Source organism: Macrotis lagotis, chromosome X, assembly GCF_037893015.1.
Source record: "Macrotis lagotis isolate mMagLag1 chromosome X, bilby.v1.9.chrom.fasta, whole genome shotgun sequence".
NCBI lineage: Eukaryota > Metazoa > Chordata > Mammalia > Peramelemorphia > Peramelidae > Macrotis > Macrotis lagotis.
In genome coordinates, this window is record NC_133666.1 from 467,650,347 (window position 1) to 467,672,748 (window position 22,402).

Here is a 22,402-nt window from a genome sequence, read left to right on the forward strand (position 1 = left end):
AAGAATGACTACAAGGAAAGCAAGTAGGAAGTTAATGATAACAGACCCAGCAAGTCATACAATACTTTCACACCAATTATTTATTTTAAAATTACTTACAAAATGTGGTCTTTTGTTTAGTATTATTCTTAATTTCATGATTGTCTCACATATTAAGGCAATGCTTCTATTTAACTATAGCATAGTAAGAGGAATAATAAACAACAGAGGAGCACTTGAATTTGAATCCTGCTACAATCACTAATTTCCCTCAGGTTCATCTGTAAAAGCACCTACATTACAGGGTTACTGTGTGAGATCCAATGAAATAAATACAAACTGCTTTGCAAATCTTAAAGCACCATGTAACTGCTAGTCATTATAATTATAACCGTTGTATTATATGGTGTCACAGTTTTTAAAAATTACACAAATTAAAATGAAAAGGCTATTACATTAAATTTCAAGAATTGGAAAAAATCAATTTTAAGGTCCTGGAGAAGAGCTAATGAAAATAGATCTCCCAAAAGGGAGGGGGGGAACTACTAGGATAGAATAGTTTATATTGTAGACTATAGTATTTTTGTTAATTGGTTTTGTCACTAAAAGGGGTGGGGGGGGTGGGAAATGACTAATCAAAAAGCACCAATGAAACTATTAAAAATATTTTTAAAGCCTAATTATAATTTTTTAAAATTTAAAAATAAGAACACAGAAGAGATCCCTTATTTTCACCTTGGTTTCAATCATAATTCCATCTGGCAGCTATTTAAAAATGACTACTAAAAAAAGCACCAATGAAATTATTTTTAAAAATTTAAAAATATATACTAAGAATATAGAAGATATATCTCTTGTTTTCAACTTGGTTTCAGTCATTAATTCTTCCAGCAACTATTTGATAATATCTGACTTTCAAGAAGTTTGGAATTATTTTGCTTCCCTTATAGAAAACAACACTTAGAAATGGTTGGTCTAGCGAATAAGGCAAAGGGAAATGAGGAAAAAGGTAAGAACAGAAGAGAAATTAGAAGAATCAAAATAAAACCTTAAGAAAGTAAAAATCTACAGAAAATATATTTTAACAACTTGACAAAGAAGAGAAACTAGGCACTAAGATTAATCTACTACAGAACATACCGAATCCTCTACTTCACCAGTCCCATCATAAGGAATGTGATTTTTTTTTAATTTCTATCCAACATATACTAAATGTATTTGACTTCTGTTTCTAAATAGCCATCTGCTGTTCTATACTCTTAATTGAAAACAAAAATTAAATTCAATTATGTTTAAAAATTTAGTTAAACAAGTATAATATCTAATTTACAATCACAACCGAGGCAAAGTACAAGTACACACAAACACGTAATTAAATAGGAGAAAATAATTTAGATCTATATGGGAGCTTAGAAATTCAAAACATTTTACAGAAAGGAAAACTGGACCAAAAAGGCTAAGTGACAATGTAGGAGCCCTGGAAGGAAAGAGGGTGAGGGTGTGTGTGTGTGTGTGTGTGTGTGTGTGTGTAGAAATGGAACAAATATTTATTAAATAGTTACAATATGCCAGTGTTAAATAGTATATAATAATTATTAGCTCTTTTGATCCTCACAACAACCCTGGGAGAGGGATGCTATTATTACTCCCTTTTCACAATTGAAGAAATGAAGACAAGCAGAGGTTAAGTTCACGTAACTATTAAGATTCTGAGGTTAAATTTGAACTTGAGTCTGTCCACTTTGAAGGCTTGCAGATTTTCCACTGTGCCATTTAGTTGGCTCAGCTAAGTAAATAAACAAGATTCAAAACTTAAGTCCTTTGACTCTGAATCCAGTATTCATTCTTTCTGCTTTTAGCAGAATAATATCTCTTTGTACTTCACTTCAGATAAATCATTTTTATCCTAATTGTGAGTTAAGATTAAACTAAATACTAAGTCCAGGTTTCTCTAGAATATTCCAAGGTCTAGCAGGATCCTAAACCCAAGAGCCTTGGGAATAGTAAGGTCCCTCAGACTACTGGCCTTGCTTCATGTGCAAGTCCCCCAGAATGAAAAAGACAGTTTTGAAACAGTACTCCCCATTCAGGGAAACAAAATCTCTGTGGATCTATCTTCCTTACCACTACAACCACCACCACCACCACCAACAACTGTGGACCACCTGGTAAGTAAACCAGAGGGTCCTGGGAATGGCAGTGCCTTTTAAAACCATTTTTCCTGTTCCCAATCTAGGCCCACCAAGTAGGTGGCTACTTTCAGAGAGAAAAAAGGCCAACAATCTATAACTTCCACCTATGGCAAAGAGAAGCCAACAAAGCTGAAGCATCCAGACAATCCCAAAGGAGAGAAAGAAGGCACATGTCAAACCAGTCAAAACATCTCTCTTCATACCCCAAAAGAAATAGCTTAGGATGCTAAATCTAGGAGCCTTGGGAAGAAAAATGCTCCTCAAACCAACAGTTTAGCTTCTGTGGGTGATATAGCCAGATTCCAAAAAGAAAGTTAACACTAAAGTCCTTGGAACTATCAAAAGCTTCATCAACATCAGAAATTGCTATGATTTTATCAGTGGAAATAATACTAAAGAAAATGCAATGCTATTGCTATCTGCTTTGCTGCTGTACAATAATCTGACTTGCAATTGTGTTGTCTCTTCAAATAGAATGTGAGCTCCTTGAGAGCAGAGACAATCTTATTTTCTATTTATAAGCTTGAAAGAGACTTGTACCATAGTAAGCACTTAAAAATGCTTTTCTCCCCCTTTCAAATAATTTATTGTTGTTCTATTCAGAGGCCTAGGTTCAACTCCTGCCTCTGAGAATACTTATCTCTGTGTCACCTCATGTAAATCACTTATGCTCTTCTTTACTGAGTTTCTTTTTTTCTCTACTTGTTTTGAGTAATCTTGATAGCTAGTTCTCCCCTTGTCAAGTTGCTAAAATATATTTTCTGGTATACCTTGATTTTAAAATTTTACTTTCTTACTGCATTAGAGATTCTTCTTCCTGATCTTGGTCCTGATCTGATGTTTTCCTCATTTTCCTTTGTCTTGACACAGTAGGCTCTTTAGTGTTTGAACAATCTTCTCTGCATACCTTTTAAGATAGCCATGCAACTGGCCTAAGGGATTCATAGGTAAAGAAAAAAACAACTTTCGTAGGCAAATTATTCCTAGTTAGTTTTAGTTCATTTTAGTTCCTCAAATTTCCTTCCCTCTTTTGCTTTGGAGTATTCCTTTTTTCTTTCTTTTCCTGTCTTAAGATCATTAAAACATAATAAAGCCACTTTCAGATCTTCTGTCTTATTTCTATGAATCCTGATGACATTTTAAGTTTATATCATTTTCTTGTATGCTTCTTTTGACTTCTGTGGTTGTGTTTCAAAGTTTCTATTCAGTTATTTTTAGAAAGGCAGTAGATAAAGAGTACTGAGCCCTGAAACAAAGACTCAAATTCAAATTTGATCCCAGACATTACTGTGTGACTCTGACAAGTCATAATGTTTGTCTCAGTTTATTCAACTGTAAAATGGGCAAAAAAATAATATCTACTTCCCACAATTGTTGTAAGGATCAAGTGAGATATAAAAAAATCATTTTGCATAGTTCCTAAAAGGTGCTTTATATATAAATGTTTATTCTACTTTTCATTAGAATGCTCATCTCTTCATTGTCATCTACATTTCACTAAAGATCCATTGTTCCCCCCCATGGGATTTACTCAGTTTTACTGGGTAAATTATTTTTCATTGTAACCCTCCATCTCATGAATTTTGGAATTCTATATTCCAGATTCTCCTTTCTGTTGCTGCAGATGAAGCTTGTCACATCTGAACTTGGGTCCTCATGACTCCAGGGCCGGTGCTCTATCCACTGCACCACCTAGCTGCCCCTACTCGTAGGATTCTTAACTATAGACTGTCAAATAAAGACAGAAGTCAGTCCCAATGAAACTCTAGATTGTGGTTACAATGTTCAGCTGAGTTTTCATTTTAGGGTTTCTTTTAGGTAGTAACTGGTGGATTCTTTATTTTGTTGCCTGAATCTAATAATCTAGGCAGTTTTTCTTTCATGATTCCCTGAAATATATACTGACTCATATTTTTGGTCATAACTTTTAGAAACAGTTCCAAAAATTCTTATTATTCTCTCTTTACTCTATTTTTCAGGTCAACTGATTATTACAGGAGATCCATACTCTTCCTTCTATTTATTTTTTTTTTGCAAGGCAAATGGGGTTAAGTGGCTTGCCCAAGGCCACACAGCTAGGTTAATTAAGTGTTTGAGACCAGATTTGAACCCAGGTACTCCTGACTCCAGGGCCGGTGCTTTATCCAATGCGCCACCTAGCCACCCCCCCCCCCTTCCTTTTTAGTTTTAACAGTCTTTTGACCGTATTCTAATATCTGGTTGCCTCATGGAGGCATTAACTTCTCTTTGATCCATTTTTTGGTTTTGCAAGGCAGTGGGGGTTAAGTGACTTGTCCAAGGTCACAACTAGGTATTAAGTGTCTGATTCTGGATTTGAACTCAGTTCCCCTTGACTCCAGGACCAGTGCTCTTATCCACTGTGCCACCTAGCTGCCCCCACTTTGATCCATTTTTAAAGGAGTATGCTACTTGGTTAAGGTTTCATACCATTAATACTAAGTGGTTAATTCACTTTTTAAGTCTTTTCTCATAAGCTTTCATTTATATTTTAAAATTCTTGTTTCATTTTTTAGGAACTCTAGTTGACTCTGCAGCTAAGCTTCTTAAAAGTTTTACCTGCAACTGTTTTAGAGTTATTCTCTTCAGGGTTTGTGTCCTGGGTGTCTTTACCATTAATTACCATTATAATAGTAGTCGTTTTTTTTGTTTGCAAAGTGGGGGAGAGGAGGGCAGAGGAAGCATAACTGTTCTTCCAGCCTTATTTCCTAAATTGGGTCATGTGTGAAAAGCCAAGCTGCACATTTGGAGAGAGAATGTGTATGGTTTTGAGCTGGGATCCTATTGCTGCATATCTAGGGTTTCAACTTTCTTTTTGAATCTTTAATGATTTAATACTTTATTTCCCCAATTACATGCAAAAACAATTCTTTAACATGTTTTTTAAAATTTAGAGTTCCAAATTCCCATTCCCCTCCCCTCCACTGAAAAGGGGAGCAATTTGATGTTATATGAATAGTACTACAAAACATATTTCCATGTTAGTCATGTTGTGAAAGAAAACATAAAAAATAACAATAAAGAAAAATTTTCCTTTTGATCAGACTCTACTAGTTCTTTCTCTGGAGAGCATTTTGTATTGTTGAAAATAGTGAAGTCATTCACAGTTGATCATATGCAATATTGCTATTATTGTATATAATATTTTCCTGCTTCTGCTCATTTCACTCTACATCAGAATTTATGTATGTCTTTTCAGGCTTTTCTGAGAGCATTCTGTTCATCAATTAATACAGTACAATAGTATTTCAGAACAATTACATATAACTTGTTCAGTCATTCTCCAATCCCCTCAATTTCCAATTCTTTACCCTCCACTAAAAGAGCAGCTATAAATATTTTTGCACATTATGTTCTTTTCCTTTTTAATTTCTTTAGGATACAGATCTAATAGTGGGACTGCTTGATCAAAGGGTAAGCATGATTTTATAGCCCTTTGGGTCTAGTTCCAAACTGCTCTGCAGAATGGCTGAATCAGTACAATTTCACCAAGAGCGTATTTTCAGATCAACTTAGTTTTTTCAGTGAACAAAAATCTATTTTCTTAGTATTAAGGGTAGGTAATGTTCTGTAAGGATCATAAGGATAGTTCTAGTCAGGGTACCATAAACTTCTAGTCTTAAGTGGTATAAAGGCAGAGCTCTGGCATAGTCTGAGGACAGCTCTCCTAGACTGACCATTTGGCCTAGATAATACAACTACAGACTTTTGCCCTTAGGTAGAGCTCCAAGGAAGAAGAGACCCCCCCCCCCCCGGCCCCCTAGAGGGATCTGGGTAAATTTAGAGAAACAGAGTTGTAGGCTGATCCCTAGTTTATGGTCCTACTCTTCCTAGGCTCAAAAGTAGAGCAACAAAGCTACCAGTTCATCCTGAATGGTTACCCAGGAATTCAATCCAAAATCCATCTGTGGGATCAAAAGGAGAGAGCTGCAGGCCCACTACTGATCTGAGTCTGCAGGTTAAATCTGATATTCCTGCTCCAAAGACAGAGTGACAGAGCTACAAGCCCACTAGGTTTCACAGCTACTGCTCCAAGGGGTCAAATTCATGATTTTTGGGCCCATAATGATTTCTCCATAGATTTTCCAATCATGAGACTAGCATTCTTCCAGATCATGGTTACAGTAGCTGTGAGAGGAGCTGGTCTATATTACTATCCCTCCTACTTCCATCATCTTTGTGGATTCAATTGTTTCCAGTTAGGAACTTTTTCAACCAAAGCAGATCACACTTCTTAAATGCTGTTGGGAGTATTGAGAGAATTACCTAGGGCACTAAAATGTTAAGAGACTAGCCCAAGAAAGGCTACAAAAATCATCATTTGACAGAGACAGGACTTGAACCCCAGGTCTTCCAAAAACTCCAGCATCAACTGCTATCCACTATGTTATGTCATCTACTTCTTTTGGCTGTTAGTCAAAAGAAATATTTCCTTACTTTCTTAAAAAAATTTTTTTTAAGATAGTAAAAGAAAATTTTCAAAGTAATAAAATCTAAATAAGGAAAATAAAGAATCAGAAATCATACTTGTTCTTTTCTTCTAGCACGATATCTTCTGAGTTCTTATTTTCTTCTTTAAAATACTGGCCTGAGCTAGATGGATTAGCAAAAGTTGATATGAAAGGTCCCAGAGACTGAAAAGCTGCTTGGCGAACCTGGGGAAAAATTTTAAAAATTTTTAAAAAACATATAAATATCACTGATTCTTTGGCAGAGAAAGTTTAACATTGGAAAATAAATTTCTTAACAAAATCTGATCTCATATTTAATATAGTAAAGTTAGAAAACTATAAAGATAGATTAGAATAGCTCAAAAATTAATTCAATTAGTACTGGTTGCCACCTCCATTTCCTCTATTTCAATTTATTCCGAAGGCAGTACAGTGCCTAATACATAGTAAATCCTTAATAAAGCTATGCCAGGAGGTGGGAGAACAGAATGTCACAAAATGGCAATGATAGCATGGGACTAAGAAATATAGATAAGAAGTTCTTCCCAAGAAAAATGCTGAATATTCAAGAGAAATTATCTGCTTGTGATTTTAAGAATAATGTAGCAGTTCCCCCACAGCTGTTTAGATGAGAGAGAGCAACTTAAAAGGATCAAAAGGAGACAAATCTGAGTAAATAATGACTCAAGAACACTGAGAAAGTTATTTATCCATCTGATAACAGACTTGTTGTGCTGTTTTCCTGAGACTAGTTCCCAAGATGATAATCTCTCAAGACACCTCAGATATCTAAACTTCAATATACAAAATGTGGTTAACAAACAAGATGCACTAATCATGATGAAAGAAAGCAAATTTCATTTTTTAAATAACAAATGAGACTTGGTAGGATGAAACTAATGAATGGAATGTGACTAGAAAAAGCCACAGCCTTTCTCAAAAGACAAGATAAATAAAAGGAAGTTGACTCAGTGGTGGAATAACTCATCTTCAGAAGCTTGGGAGGAAATCCAGAAACCAGAAAGGAAACATGGTATTAGGATAAAGATCACTGGAGGGGGCAAATACAAGTAATAGCTTCAGCATATATTACAGGCCACCTGGAGATAAGAGGAAATAGAAAAAAAAGAGTATGGCAAACAGATCTCAAATCTGGCACAGAGGCATGACAGAATATTAATCCAAAACTTCTATTTTCCAGATGTGTTAGAGCTTGTCAAAAGTCAAATAGGTAATGTTTTCCTGACTTGCCTAAATAATTTCAATCTTTAGAAGAAGGAATAAAGGCAGCTAGATAGAGCACCAGGCCTGGAGTCAGAAGGACCAGAGTTCAAATCCAGTTTCAGACAATGATTGCCTAGCTATGTGACCAAGGGCAAGTCACATTTTTTTTTTGTTTAGGTTTTTGCAAGGCAAATGGGGTTAAGTGGCTTGCCCAAGGCCACACAGCTAGGTAATTATTAAGTGCCTGAGACCGCATTTGAACCCAAGTACTCCTGACTCCAGGGCCGGTGCTTTATCCACTGCACCACCTAGCCGCCCCTGCAAGTCACACTTAACCCTGTTGCCATAAATAATTTTTTTTAAAAAAGAAAACGAAGTAACCAAAGTGGAGAAATTCTATTCTAAACTCTATTCTAAAAGAACTAGTTGCCTGGATAGAAAAATATCAGGAACCATATGAAGGAAGTGAACTCATCATTTAAAAATTTGTGAATTAGAAAACTTTTTGTGAACATAGTTCAACACAGATGTCAAAGGATTTAGAGACAGGATAAGTAGAATCCCATGAACTAAAATTCTATATGCATATTTAAAAACTCCTAATTAATTAACTTAGCTAAGATTTTAAAAGTTAAGAAAATTAACTGCTGAAGGAACTATAAAGTAGTCCAATTATTTTGGAAAAGAATTTTAAATTATATGATTTGTCTAAAATGTCCATTTCCAGAGATTTCTGTACTGTGCACATAATCCTGGGGGGAAGAGAAGTGGTGATATCTGAAGGAAAGTTCTGAATAATCTGAAGTTCATTCATGTAGTTCTCCATTCACAGCTAGGACAACTGTCAATGGATTAAGGACTAAGGAATATCAAAGGTAGGACACATAGTTACACAGAGAATCATTATTTGCTGGGTGGATATATAAATAGGTGAACTCACTTAAGCCTGTCTCTAGAAAGTATAACTATTAAGAACCAACCAGTTATAAAGAATAGCTTGAAGAATCACTGGATCTGAAGGCAAAGGATGTGAGTTCAAATCTTAGGTTAGCTATTTATTTGTTCATTTAAGTTAAGACACTTAACCTCTCTGGGTTTCAGTTTCCCAATATGTTAAATGACATGAATTAAGGCATTGTTTTGCCTTTGCCTATTTCAAAAAGCAATACTATTAATCAAACCTATACTGCTGTTTATATAGGATGGAGATAGTTAATACATGCTTTATATATTACCAAAAAAAAAATTAATTAAAAAAATCCTACCCATCGTGAAGGATCACTAATCAGATTAATAAAAAGTGTTGACAATTTTGTCCGACGGATTTCTTGAGATGTTGCACACGAAACAGCCATGAAGCACTCAGCACAAGCCTTTCTTACTCCCCATACATTATCTGAACAAAGCTGGAAAAACCTTGGAAGCTACAGAAGGAAGACAAAATAGGTTATGTTTTATGTGAACCTTCTTACAGAAGAGACAAGTGATACTTTGACTTCTCCACTAGTACTTCATTGGGAAAGGAAGGAATCCCACTCAAAAATTTGGAAAATGTATTTTAAAAACTATCTAAATTGAAGGTAATTGTGGCATGTGTTCGTATATTATTTTCCCTACAAGTCAGTCACTGAAAACCATTTCTTTAGATGACTTTTCACGATTCAACAAATAGGAATTTGTAGGGATAAGACAGTAATACGTGGTAATATTAAAAAAGTAGATTGAGAAAATATGGTAAATAAAACAGAAAAAAATTTGACATCAAAATTATATAAACAATTACAAATTTACAAGAATACTTCCCAGTCCACAATTTTCAAAGAAAATAAAGTGAGAACTTCCAGAAGAAGAAGAAGAAGAAAATCAACTAAGTATACTCAAAAAACTGCTTCCTCATTAAAATCAAAGAATGGTAAATTCTAACAAGTGATAAGTATGGTGTCATGGAAAGCAATCTAAATTAAGTCAGGAGGGCAAGGACTTGAATCCTGGCTTTGTCATTCATTCCTATGCCACTTAACTTTTCTCTATCTCAGTTTTCTCATAGGTAAAATGAGGTTAGCCTAAATTACTTAAGAGCCTTTCCATCTCTACATCTATAATCTAATAAAAGTTACAAAGTATTACCTCATATTCACCAAAAGAGCAAATTCAATATTGGCAGAGAGGTGGAAAAGTAGGCATATATTTTTTGGGGGGAGGGGAAGGGTTGCAAGGTAATGGGATTAAAGTGACTTGACCAAGGTCAAACAGCTAGGAAACTATTAAGTGTCTGAGACTAGATTTGAACTCATATCCTTCTGACTCCAGGATCAGTGACTCTTTCCACTGCACCATCTAGCTGCCCTTATACATTTATTGCTACAATTATTGGACAGGAATCTTGGTAGTATGAAGCAAAAATTACAGAAAATAACAGTACTCTTCGACTCAATACTACTATTGTTGGAAATACAACTTGAAAATATTAACTGGAAAAAAGAAAAACAAAGTTATTTGATCAAAAACTCACTGCAACACTATTTTTAATGGTTAAAAAAAATCTAAATATATAGCAACAAAGGGAATAGTAAATAAATTGTGGTATAGTAATGTAACAGAATAAGATAAACAAATCTGAAGAATATAAAGAAATCTAGGGGTCTACGTGGCACAGTGGATACAGCACTGACCCTGGAGTCAGGAGTACCTGGGTTCAAATCTGGTCTCAGACACTTAATAATTACCTAGCTGTGTGGCCTTGGGCAAACCACTTAATCCCATTTGCCTTGCAAAAACCTTAAAAAAAAATCCGAAAAGACCTGTTTGAAATACTCCAATATGCCAATGGATCCTAGCATCTATCACAATGCCTGGCACAAAGGAGAAGTTAAATGCTTGTTGACTGGTTTCTTCATGTAAGTATTACCTCCAGTAATGCAGATAGCAATCTGTGCAAAGGACAAAAAACTGAACCAGAAGAACAGAGCATATAATAATCAATATGCCAATGTGGTAAAATGATTAACATACCTACAATTATTTACATATTTTCATTGTACTGTTTTGAAGTTCAAATTAAATACTATAAAATATTATTTAAAGTGCCTTAATAAAGTATTTTTTATTAAAAATAAAGGAAAAATAAAAAAATCTGATAAGGACAAGAGGCAGACTCAAAAATTATATTTTAGGAGTCAATTAATATAATAATCACAGAGAAAGTTTAATTAGCTATGCTGAAAAGCAAAAATTTGTAAATTTTTTTTTAAACAGAAGAATTAGTAACAGCTAATGAATACAGCACCAGCCCATGAGAATCTGAGTTCAAATATGGCCTCAAATACTTGATATTTTGTAGCTGTGCAATCCTGGGAAAGTCACTTAAGCAAAACAACAATAGAAGGACTAGAATTTAAGAATACTTCAAAGAACTAAGTTGTATTAATTGACAATGTAAGTGTTTTTTTGCTGAGGCAAAAAGAAGGAACAGTTTTATTTCAAAGTAAAATTTTAATATATATATTTTTTGCAATTGAAGGATCTTAGTCATTTTAGTGTTTTTTAAAACTTCTACCACAAACTAAGGTAGTATTAAACATCAAAAACACACAAAAAATTATAAAATCAAATAATGAAAATTATTGCTGCAATAAAAATTACCTGAATATTATATATATATATATTATGTTCACATTAAAAACTGCTATTTAAATTGTTTTCTTTTATCCCATGTGCCAATAGCTACAAGAAAATCTTAGACGCTTCATTGTGTGAAATCATTATTAAAACTGTAGAACTATGCTTAAAAAGTTTTAGGTATCACATTATGTTTCAGGAATTTATTTAAAATTATTTTCTAATATTTCTAGTCTTTTAAATCATAACACTTACCAACATTTCCTCAGTGGCTTGTTGCCCAACTACGCTGCAAATATCTCCAAAATTAGCAGCACAAACCTGCCAAGAAATAATAGCACTAATATATCAAAATAGCAAGTCTAATACAGAATTGTTTCGTAACAGTCAATTTTTGTGATTCATCACCACTAACACTACCACCCTGTACTTTCAAAGAAGTTAAGTTGTAATACCTTCCGAACATGAAACATTCTGCAGTCACAGCACATCTCACAAAACCTAGGGAGGATAAGTCGCTCTGTGATGTCCTTTCCAACCATGGGTGCCATCTTGCACATTATCTAATAGCAAAGTAAAACCATCATAAGTTTAGGAAGATCTTAAAGGACAAACCCTTTAATTCACTTAATTTTATAATCAAATGTTATATATAATGTCTGTGTGTGTGTGTGTGTGTGTGTGTGTGTGTGTTTGTGCATGTGAAAGAGAGAGCAAGAGAAACACAGACCAACAGATAGACACAAGAGGGAGAAAGAGGAGATCTATTGCATGAGGAAATATGGTGCTCTAGATGGAATACTGGAATCAGGAGACCAAGAGTTTGGATTCTGTCTGTAATACTAGCTATGTGATCTTGGGATCATTTAAATTCTCAGAATCAAAGTTTCCTCATCCCCAAAATGGGGCTAATAATATTCTACATATTTTATAGGCATGTTGTGAGCAAAGCACTTTGAAAATCTTAAGACATTATATTAATGTGAGTTACTTGGTAATATTATATAAATTATAAAGAGATGATGAGTACTTTGTTTAGTCTACTAGAGTAAGAATATTTGTATAAATCAACCAACAACAATTTATGAAAAGCCTAAAATGTACAAAAGTTCCAGTAAATCCACAATCACAAAACCTTATTTTAGTCAATGGTTTCAACCTTTTGAAGACACACTTAAGTCAGAAAAATAGTTCATCTAGATTCAGCTTTTCCACTTATGTCTTAAAATAAGCAAATAATGACAAAAATCTTCTACCTTATACTAGTTAAATTGTACAAAATTTAACTGAATTCTGTTTCCTTTTATCTCTTCCAGTTAATTGTTTTATTATGGAGAATTTAATATGCAATAAGTCAGAGATGATATGAAAACTCAAAAGATGATTATTTGCCCCAGATGACTGAGAACTGCTCATGCTTCAAAAAATGAGCAACACTGCTTTTAATTTTTTTTCAGTCAACAGAAATCTGTTCTCCCCCTCCGCTTAAAAAAAAAATCTCTACTATAACCAAATACAAACAAAATTCCCAAGTTGGCCACATCTAAAAAAATGTCTCCGTCTCCATCTCCATCTCTGAGTCCTTCACCTCTCTAGTAGGACATAGAGAGCATGTTTCATTGAGTGCTGTGGTGTCATGGTTGGTCATTACAAAGATTAAAGTTCCCAAGCCTTTTAACAATATTGATGTCATGGTATAAACCATTTCTCTAGTTTCTCAGCTCATTCTTCATCATTTCAAACAACTCTTTCCAGATTTGTGCCCTTCCATTTTTTTCTAAAGCATAATCTAGCATTGTATTACCCTTATATCATAATTTGTGCAGCTATTCCCCCAAAATGAGCACTCCCTCAGTTTCTAAATCTTTGACATCACTACTATATTTTTCTAAGTACATCCTTATGTTTTTCTCAAGACTATTCCCTCCCTTAATCTATTCTCCCTGTTATTTTCCCCCTTCTTGTTTCTCTGTTGAGTGAAACATATTTCTGTATCCAACTGTAGAAGTTCCCCTCTCCTTTGATCAATTCGGATGAGTCAGTTTCAAGTATCAAATGCTCCCCTTACTCTATTCTACTCATTTGAATAAACTTCAATTTTTTCTTTTTAGGTTTTGCAAGGCAAATGGGGTTAAGTGGCTTGCCCAAGGCCACACAGCTGGGTAATTATTAAGTGTCTGAGGTAGAGTTTGAATTCAGGTATTCTTGACTCTAGGGCTGGTACTCTATCCACTGCACCACCTAGCCAACCTAATAAACTTCAATTTTTATATTCCAATTGTGTTACATTAATTCCTACCCCCCCCCCCCCCCAGTTCTCCCTTATCCATTCTTTTAAGAACGTAACAGGATTATAGGGGTGGCTAGGTGGAGCAGTGGATAGAGCACCTGCCCTGGAGTCAGAAGTACCTGAGTTCAAATCCGGACATTTAATAATTACCCAGCTGTGTGGCCTTGGGCAAGCCACTTAACCCCATTGCCTTGCAAAAACACAAACAAATAAAAAGAGTGATTAAAAAAAGAACACAACAGAATTATAAACAAGCCTCTAATTAGATTCCAGTCTTCCTAAAGATAAGGTCCTGAGGAGAAACATTTCTCTCTTTCTATTAGAATGCAAACAATTTAGTTTAGTGGTTTTTAAGTGCTCCCTAGTATTTAATCTTTTGTGTATCTCAATTCTTGTTCTGACACTCCCAAGTTTCTGTATAGGTCTAGTCTTTGTACCAAGAATACCTGCAAGTTCTCTTTTTCATCTGGAATTTTTTCTTACCAACCATGTGCAGTAATTTTGACTTAGAAGCTTTGGATTTTGGCAATAATGTTCATTTTGAGGTTTCTTTCAGGAGATAACCAGTGGATTCTTTCCATTTCCAGTTTGTCCTCTTGGTCTAAGATTTAGACAGTTTTATTTTATGATTACTTAGCTCTTTTTAGGTCATGGCTTTCTGGAAGTCCAAAGATTCTTAAGTTCCTTTTCCTCAATCTGTTTTCCACTTCTTTGTCATGAGTCAAACTGCATTTTATTTTTTTCCAGTTTTTTGACTTTGTTTTAATATTTCTTGTTGTGAGTCCAATTTCTATTTGGGCCATTCAAATTGTCAAGGACTTTATATCTTTTGAACCAAGCTGTTAGTTGTCTTCCCAATTTTCTTTCATTAGCTTTCATTTATTTTTATATTTTTTCCTAGCATACTCATTTAATTTATAAAAACACTTTAGGTCTTGTTTTGTTTCCTAGAAATTTCAGTTAAAATTATACTCAAGATTTTTTTCTCTCTCTCTCTGAGGCCTCAATTTTGTAGATGTTTTGGAGTCTCTTCTTCTGAATTTGTCTTAAGTATTCTTGACACCATAATTTTTATTGGAAATTCTTTTTGTTTGCTCATCCCCAAGTTTACTTCTTGATTCTAGACTTCATCTTGGGGCTGGGGGCTATGTCTAGGCTGGTTCTGCTATTGCTTTCTTAGTGTACTAAGTATTAAGTTATCTAGCATTTCATGGACAGCTTAGGTTGAGAACATGCAAGCTTTCAATTCTCTCAAAATGGTCTGACTAATGAGTTAAAAGTTCAATTTCTGGGGAAGCTAGGTGGCGTAGTGGATAAAGCACCGGCCTTGGAGTCTGGAGTACCTGGGTTCAAATCCGGTCTCAGACACTTAATAATTACCTAGCTGTGTGGCCTTGGGTAAGCCACTTAACCCCACTTGCCTCCCAAAACCTCTAAAAAAACAAAACAAAAAAACAAGTTCAATTTCTATCTTCCTGGTTTGATCTCTACTAGGTTCCTGACTTGGGTGTGGGCCTGCCTCATCTGGAACTTCAACAGACTACTGTTGAACTCAGCCACCATTAGCAAGTTGGTGCTGCTGCTGCTGAGTGACAGAATTGCAGGCTCTCTTTGAGTCTTTGATTCCTGCCCTGGTTATTTCACTGCAGGCTTCAGAGTGGGCTGGAGGCTGGAACTGCAATTTCAGTTTGATCCTGATGTCAGAGCCACAGCTGCTTCTTGGTCAGTAAATAGCCTAAGAACCACAACCTATCCTACAGTACCACATCCCAAAGGGCTGGTATATTCTAGTCATCTCAACAACTGGGTAGAGAGCAACACAATTGTCATCTATTCTTATACTGTGCGCATAAGGCTGCATCCTCCTTTGATGGAGGGTCTCTCTTGACCTGGTTTCACAGCCTAATCTTGCACATGAAATGCTCCTGGCTGGTCTCCCATTCCCAGATCTCTGGCTCTCTATGCCAACCTGGGAAAGAAAAATGATTGATTTTTCCTTGGTGTTGTTCCATATCAAAACTCAATTGGGAGTGTTTTCTAATCTATGAGATGATGGGAGCTTGAATGTTTTATCATCTTACCTTGTCCTCTAAAATTACATTTCTAAATCTTTCTTTTCCCCAACTTTGCAGTTATTTGGTGAAGTATGACAAAATAAGACTCCTTATCCATCAAATAACCATTATACCCACTACATAATAAACATTAATAAAGGATACTTAAATTTTCTACTATTTTCTTTTTTGGCCAATGATAAAACATTCTGTTCATTTAATGGATCCATTAAAAAAATAACAATACTAAAGAATTAGATAGAATTAGGGTATATAATGAATAAATTATTTACTTATTAAAAATGAATGACAGACTAGAGTATATGAAATAAAAAATTTCATCTTTAGACTAAAAGATCAAAAGACACACAAAAAGTAAAAGCTTCTTCCATAATTATATCTTTGCTGATTCAGAGACTAAAAAAGATAACCCCATTTTCAACTCATTTGACAGATGAATTTTTAACATCACAGCACACATTAAGACAAATTTTAAGCAGGAAAATCACAGCAGGATTCATTTACCGAATAATCCATAACAGAGTGGTAGTAAAATGAAACCATTTATCTGTGGTTTACCATCTATTTGAAGAAACAGAGTCTAAATTCTTAAGATTTCTAAATAAAAATAAGTATTTCAAAACAAAATTTCACTTTTAAATTTCAACTCTATTCAGTGTAAAACAAGTCAGGTTAAGGCTGCTCATCAGATAAAATCAGTGGTAATTGGTGAATTGAAGCATATAATACAATGATAAAATGACGAGAATAATAAATCTGTGGCATTGACTACTGAAACCAAGATTAAATTTAATTCAATAATGGCATAAAATAACTATCAATCAGAATATTTAATGATGAAAATGTCCAAAAGAGATAATACAAACTACTGCACTTTTAATAGCACTATTTCTTTTTATTTCTTAATATTAACTCTTTCATTTGATTATATTATTTAATTCCATTTATTCTTCTCAAATTGTAAACTTGTAGTTTTTTAACTGACAATATAAACAACTTAAGACAAAGACTGGATATCCCTATTCTTTACCCTCCTCATGGTTTTAGTGCTAGCAACACAATTAATACAATTCAAAAAAATTTTAATCTGGTATTATTGTACTAAAATGGAATTTCATGCTCAGAATTGAGTCTATTTCCTTTTTTCCCCAATAAGATTCTAGGAACTGACAAACTAATCTGCTGTTTTGAGACTTGTAACATATGAACAACTTAGTTTTAAAAAAAAAGAAATACTGAATTGTTTCAAAAAATTGAAAATAGCTGGAAACAGAAAAGGAAAAATCCCCTTAAGGGAAAAACTAAATGCAGAACAATTAAAAATATAACTTCATGAATAAATAAAGGAAATAATACAATAAGTATAGTAGTGTCATATTGTCAGTTTCATCAGTACACATAGCAAAAAAATTTTTTAATTATTTTTAAAAATCTCCCTTATATCACCCATAAAGTGGAGGGCAATGTTTTTGAGATAGTTTTATCTGGAAAGGGGAGTCACTTTAAAAAGAATTCATTCTGTATTTCCCTCTCTCTTGTTTAACTAAGACAAGATCTTACTATCTCTTCTTTCAAAATCATCTCTCTCCTCATCCTAATTAAGTTTCAATATTTTGTGACTAATTTTAACAAACATGCCATACCACTGATACATCAATAAATATGATGCAAAGTTTCACATACTATTCAAGTCCTTGTTACATATTAAACAGACAACTTACAAACATGTCTCACTAAAACAGAAAACCACATTCAATTACTTTTTCAAATATCAAAGGTTTAACATTCAGATACATCATTTACTCACTGCCACAGCTTCTGTCTTCACATCATCATTGCTATCTGGTGCAGTTAGGTCTATAAGAACTGGGCATACTTTGGTCTCCACATCAAATCGATCAATAAGTTCTTGCTCTAGTAAAGTCAGCAAAGCTGCTTGACTTGTTTTTCTCACCTAAAGAAAACCCATCAAAAGAGAAAGTAAATATGTGACATGCACTTTTTTTAAAAAAGGTTTTTGCAAGGCAATGGGGTTAAGTGGCATGCCCAAGGTCACACAGCTAGGTAATTATTAAGTATCTGAGGCTGGATTTGAACTCAGGTATACTCCTGATTCCAGGGCCAGTATTTTATCCACTGTGCCACCTAGCCACCCCTTGACATGCCTTCTAATGCAGAACTTAAACCATCTTAGATGATTCCTCCTCTCCTATGTCAAAAGGATTTTAAAACCTCAATCACACCACAGGAACCTTTAAGATGAAAGGAACTTTGCCTATTCTTCACCTATTTAAATAGCAATAAATGTACTATTCTGTTTTAATGATTTTAGGGGACATTTACAATTTTTCATTTAAGGATGCCCCATAATAAAAGATAAGTCATTATAGGGATGTCCATGAACTGGCAAACACACACACACACGCACAACACATGCATGCACACACACACACACACACACACACACACACACACAGAAGAGCTAAGAATAAATCTTGCCACTGGGGTACTTCAAAGTATCACAGTCTAAGATTTGTTGTAACAACAGTAAGTTACAATGTTCCCATAAAGAGTTACATATGAGATGATTCAGTTTAGTTGAGGTCGAGAAGTTTTATACAGTTATTTAAAGGTATGAAGTAGTTCTTTTTGAAAAGATATCATGCAACCAGAGAGGAAAAAATGTCAACAAGCAGTTATTGAGCATCAACAGTATGCCAGGCAGTGTGGACAGCAATGAGGATACAAAGGCTGAAAAATCAAAACCAACCCCCAAAATCTAAAATAACACTAGTTTGATCTCAATGAATTCATAGTCCAATGGGTATGTACAAAGAAATGTACAGGATAAATTGGCAATAACAGTGAAAAGGGAAGAGTATTGAGAACAACTGAGTCAAAGCCTCCTGTAAACAGTAAGATTTTTGCCTTTTTAAGGAAGCCAGGGGAAAACCAGGAAGAGTAGAGGAAGAAAACTGAAAATACAGAAAATGTAAAGAGTTGGGAGAACATATAGTTTATACAAAGAACAATAAAGAGATTATTTACAGGGTTTCAGGATACATGGGATGAACAAGATGTAAGAAATATAAAATTAGAAAAGGATCACGTTATGAAATGCTAAGCAGAGTATTTTATATTTGATCTTGGAGGTAGCAAGGAGTCACTGGAATTTCTTGAATCCTATTCAATAATTGAATGGGTTGACATGATTAGAGCTGTTTTCAGGAGGGTCTACTTGACACATGAGTGAAGGAGGGACCTAAATAGGATGGGCTTGATGGTAGGAGACCAACCAGCAGGCTATTGCAATGATCTGGGCATGAGGTGATAAAGGCCTACTACTCTATGGCATGTCATCCTGTGTCACAGAAAAGATGGGACATATAGAAGAGAAGTTACCAAGATAAAACTGATAGGATGTGACAAGTGGGAAGTGAAAGAATGATTCTTAGGTAGAAAGCCTTGATGACTAGGAGGATGATGGTCCCTTGACATTAACAGAGCAGTTAGAAAGAGGGAAGGGATTTGGGGGAAAAGATAATGAATTCAGTTTTGGCCATATGGGTCTAAGATGTCCATAAAACATAACTGAATAGTATTGAGGGAGAAAAGAAGTCAGCCTATGACACTGCCCAAGGGTGGAAAATGTAAACCACCCAGATTTAGATTCATTAATATCATGTCATACTAAACATATTCTCTTTAAGAATAGTTAAGTATTTATATATAAATTTTACCTGGTTATTCTGATCTGCAAGATATCTAACCACAATAGGCAGCAAATATTTGGAAAAAGCATATGGGATTGAAGGTCGATTTTCTTGACAAAATAATGCAATATGAGGCACCTGTTCCATCAGTTCAGCTCGCACAGTTGGCTCTATTAAAATAATAAAAATGTTAATAAACAAATTCAAAAGATTTTCTACTGAAACAAAAATTCTTACAGCAATACTATATATTCAAACTTGAAGTTAAGGTTTGATTCTCTTTGGTCTAGTATTTAGAAAGATCCCATGACTTCAAAAAGACAGCCTAAGAAAATAAAAGTATATCTCATTAATTCTAAATGCTATCAAGAATCTTCAATGAATCAATTCCTTAACTAGGTTCATCTCTTTATAATTTTCCCATTCAAATTCCATTAAACAGTGTGTGTGTGTGTGTGTGTGTGTATTGTAAATGAAAGAGGATAAGGACAAAGTAGTTTGGATTAAGTGAGTGGGTGGGGATAGATGGACTACAACTGAGAGGCTAATGAATGACAAAATGTCAGGAAGGGCAAATCAGAAAAAAATTTAGGCTATTTTCATCCTTGTGATCTATTTTTATTATATCAAAGTTTCACTTTATGATACACATTTTCGAATGTCTGACAAGTGGATTATCAAGATTAAAATCCTAAACTGAGTAATATACAGGTTGATTTTATTATGAAAATTAAAAATGTGACTAAATACTTATATGTAGGCCAGTAGTTCACATTTATGGAGTGTTCTATGGTTTTCCAATCACTTTTCTCACAACAATCCCATAATGTAAACAGTAGGTTTGAGGTTGAAAAAAGAAAAATTATTTGCTCATGACTGCACAGGTAACACTTCATTTTTTTTAGTTTTTTTTAAAAAGGCAATGGAGTTAAGTGGCTTAAGGGGTTAAGGCCACACAGCTAGGCAATTATTAAGTGTCTGAGGCTGGACCTGAACTCAGGTATTCCTGTCTCCAGGGCCGGTGCTCTATCCACTGCGTCACCCAGACACCCCAATGTATTTCATTCTTGAACAAGACCATGACATCAAGGAGGTGATAACATAAAACATGTGAATCAGATTTGAGTGAGAGGGTGCTGGGCTACTTCACCAGACTCACTTTTTCCTCCAGAGCCATCTGGATCCAGTGACCAATCATGAATCAGGACAACTGGAGATGGCCCTGGATGCAAGACAATCAGGTTTAAGTGAATTGCCCAAGATATCACAGTTAGTTAGTTAGTGTCAAGAACACCTGTCCTCTTGACTCCCAGGCCAGTGTTCTATTTACTGCCCAGCTACAAAGCTAACAAAGATGCAGAATGAAGTTCTGAACCTTGATCTTTGATCTCCAAGCTTTTTCCATTATCCTACACTAGCAGAATGAATAAGTTGCAAATCAAATATGTTAGTGACTTTTATAGAGAAAGTAACATGTATACATAAAAGTATACACAAAATAAATGGAAAGTAATTTTATAGAAAGAAATCAGCAAGTTTCACATAGAAAGTAATATATAAAATGAGTTTTGAAGGGAAACAAGGGTTTCTAAAAAAGTATGGTGGTGGTAGAAGGGGGCTGGAAAATGGGCATTTTTAGGCATGTGAGATGGTCTTCACAAAGTCACAGAATGACTCCCATCTGGAAATTGAAGTGTTTTAGGGTACAACAAAAAGGTCACTTTGAATGTTCTTGAAGTAGGGTAATATATAAGAAGACTCAAAAGGTGAGTTCAAAGTCAGGTTGAGAAGGGCTTTAAGAATCGTAATTTAGGGGCGGCTAGGTGGCAGCAGTGGATAAGGCATTGGCCCTGGAGACAGGAATACCTGAGTTCAAATCTGGTCTCAGACACTTAATAATTACCTAGCTGTGAGGCCTTGAGCAAGCCACTTAATCCCATTTGCCTTGCAAAAAGCCCCCACCCCCAACCCCACAAAGTCTTAATTTGTTCCTAGACAGTGGGGCAAATGAAGCTATAAAGATAACATAGAGAATTCTATTATTGACTTCTTCCACATCAGAATGGACTACGAATTATAAAACTCTGTCAAGACCATGTGTTTCCATATTATCTATTAAATGACACCCCCTCTTTATGAAACATATTTAAAAATTGAAATATACCTAAAATGATCTCCCCATTTGAATTTTTCCATGGCAGCAGGGCAGGCTCTACTTAAAAGCATGAAGCAAAGTTTTTTTGTTAGAAAACTATCACAATTATTTTTCCAACTCACATTTCTTCCCCTACATAGGATATCCAACTCCTTTTGAAAATCAGATCTCAGCATAAATGGCTATGACTATCTAGTCAGAGATGAAACAAGATCCAATCCTCAGACTAAAGATGATCTAATAATATAAGGCAAAGAGTCTGAAGGGGATGAGGGAAATGACCTCCAAATTATGTCATACATGTTTTTATTTGTGATACAGCCCTAATTTGACAATACTGAGGGAAGAATTACAGAATGATTTAAAATACAGATTAACTAGTCTTTTCCCCCTCTCCTTTCACAAATGAGAAAACTGAGGCCCAGAGGGAACAAATGACTTGTCTAAAGTCTCACAAAGGTAACAGAGCTGACATATAAACCTACTTTTGATTAATATTACACAATTACTAATCGTCATTTCTCTCCAAGAAAAATCTAGACTGCTAGATTTAGTTTACAATTAAATTTGTACCAGGATCTATAAGACTCCAACAATTAAAATGAAACCAGGGGATATCAAAAATTCACTGAATCTGGGTGTCTAGAATTTTGTCACAATCAGTAGTATCACTCTAAGTATGATTTC

General features: G+C 34.7%; 1 protein-coding gene across 7 annotated transcripts in view; it reads right to left on the reverse strand.

The window, feature by feature from the left end:
* The window catches only part of PPP4R1 (protein phosphatase 4 regulatory subunit 1), an 81,953-nt gene that overhangs the window by 35,556 nt on the left and 23,995 nt on the right, over window positions 1-22,402 (reverse strand). For 5 of the 7 annotated variants that reach the window (XM_074208754.1, XM_074208757.1, XM_074208758.1 and 2 more), the window contains 7 exons: window positions 21,725-21,772; window positions 19,588-19,730; window positions 17,655-17,801; window positions 11,938-12,045; window positions 11,738-11,803; window positions 9,130-9,288; window positions 6,717-6,844 (listed from right to left, as the gene is read on the reverse strand). In XM_074208754.1, coding sequence (XP_074064855.1) covers window positions 6,717-6,844; window positions 9,130-9,288; window positions 11,738-11,803; window positions 11,938-12,045; window positions 17,655-17,801; window positions 19,588-19,730; window positions 21,725-21,772 — 799 coding nt within the window. The remainder of the gene's footprint in view (window positions 1-6,716; window positions 6,845-9,129; window positions 9,289-11,737; window positions 11,804-11,937; window positions 12,046-17,654; window positions 17,802-19,587; window positions 19,731-21,724; window positions 21,773-22,402) is intronic. The other 2 variants (XM_074208759.1, XM_074208755.1) reach the window with 1 other exon arrangement.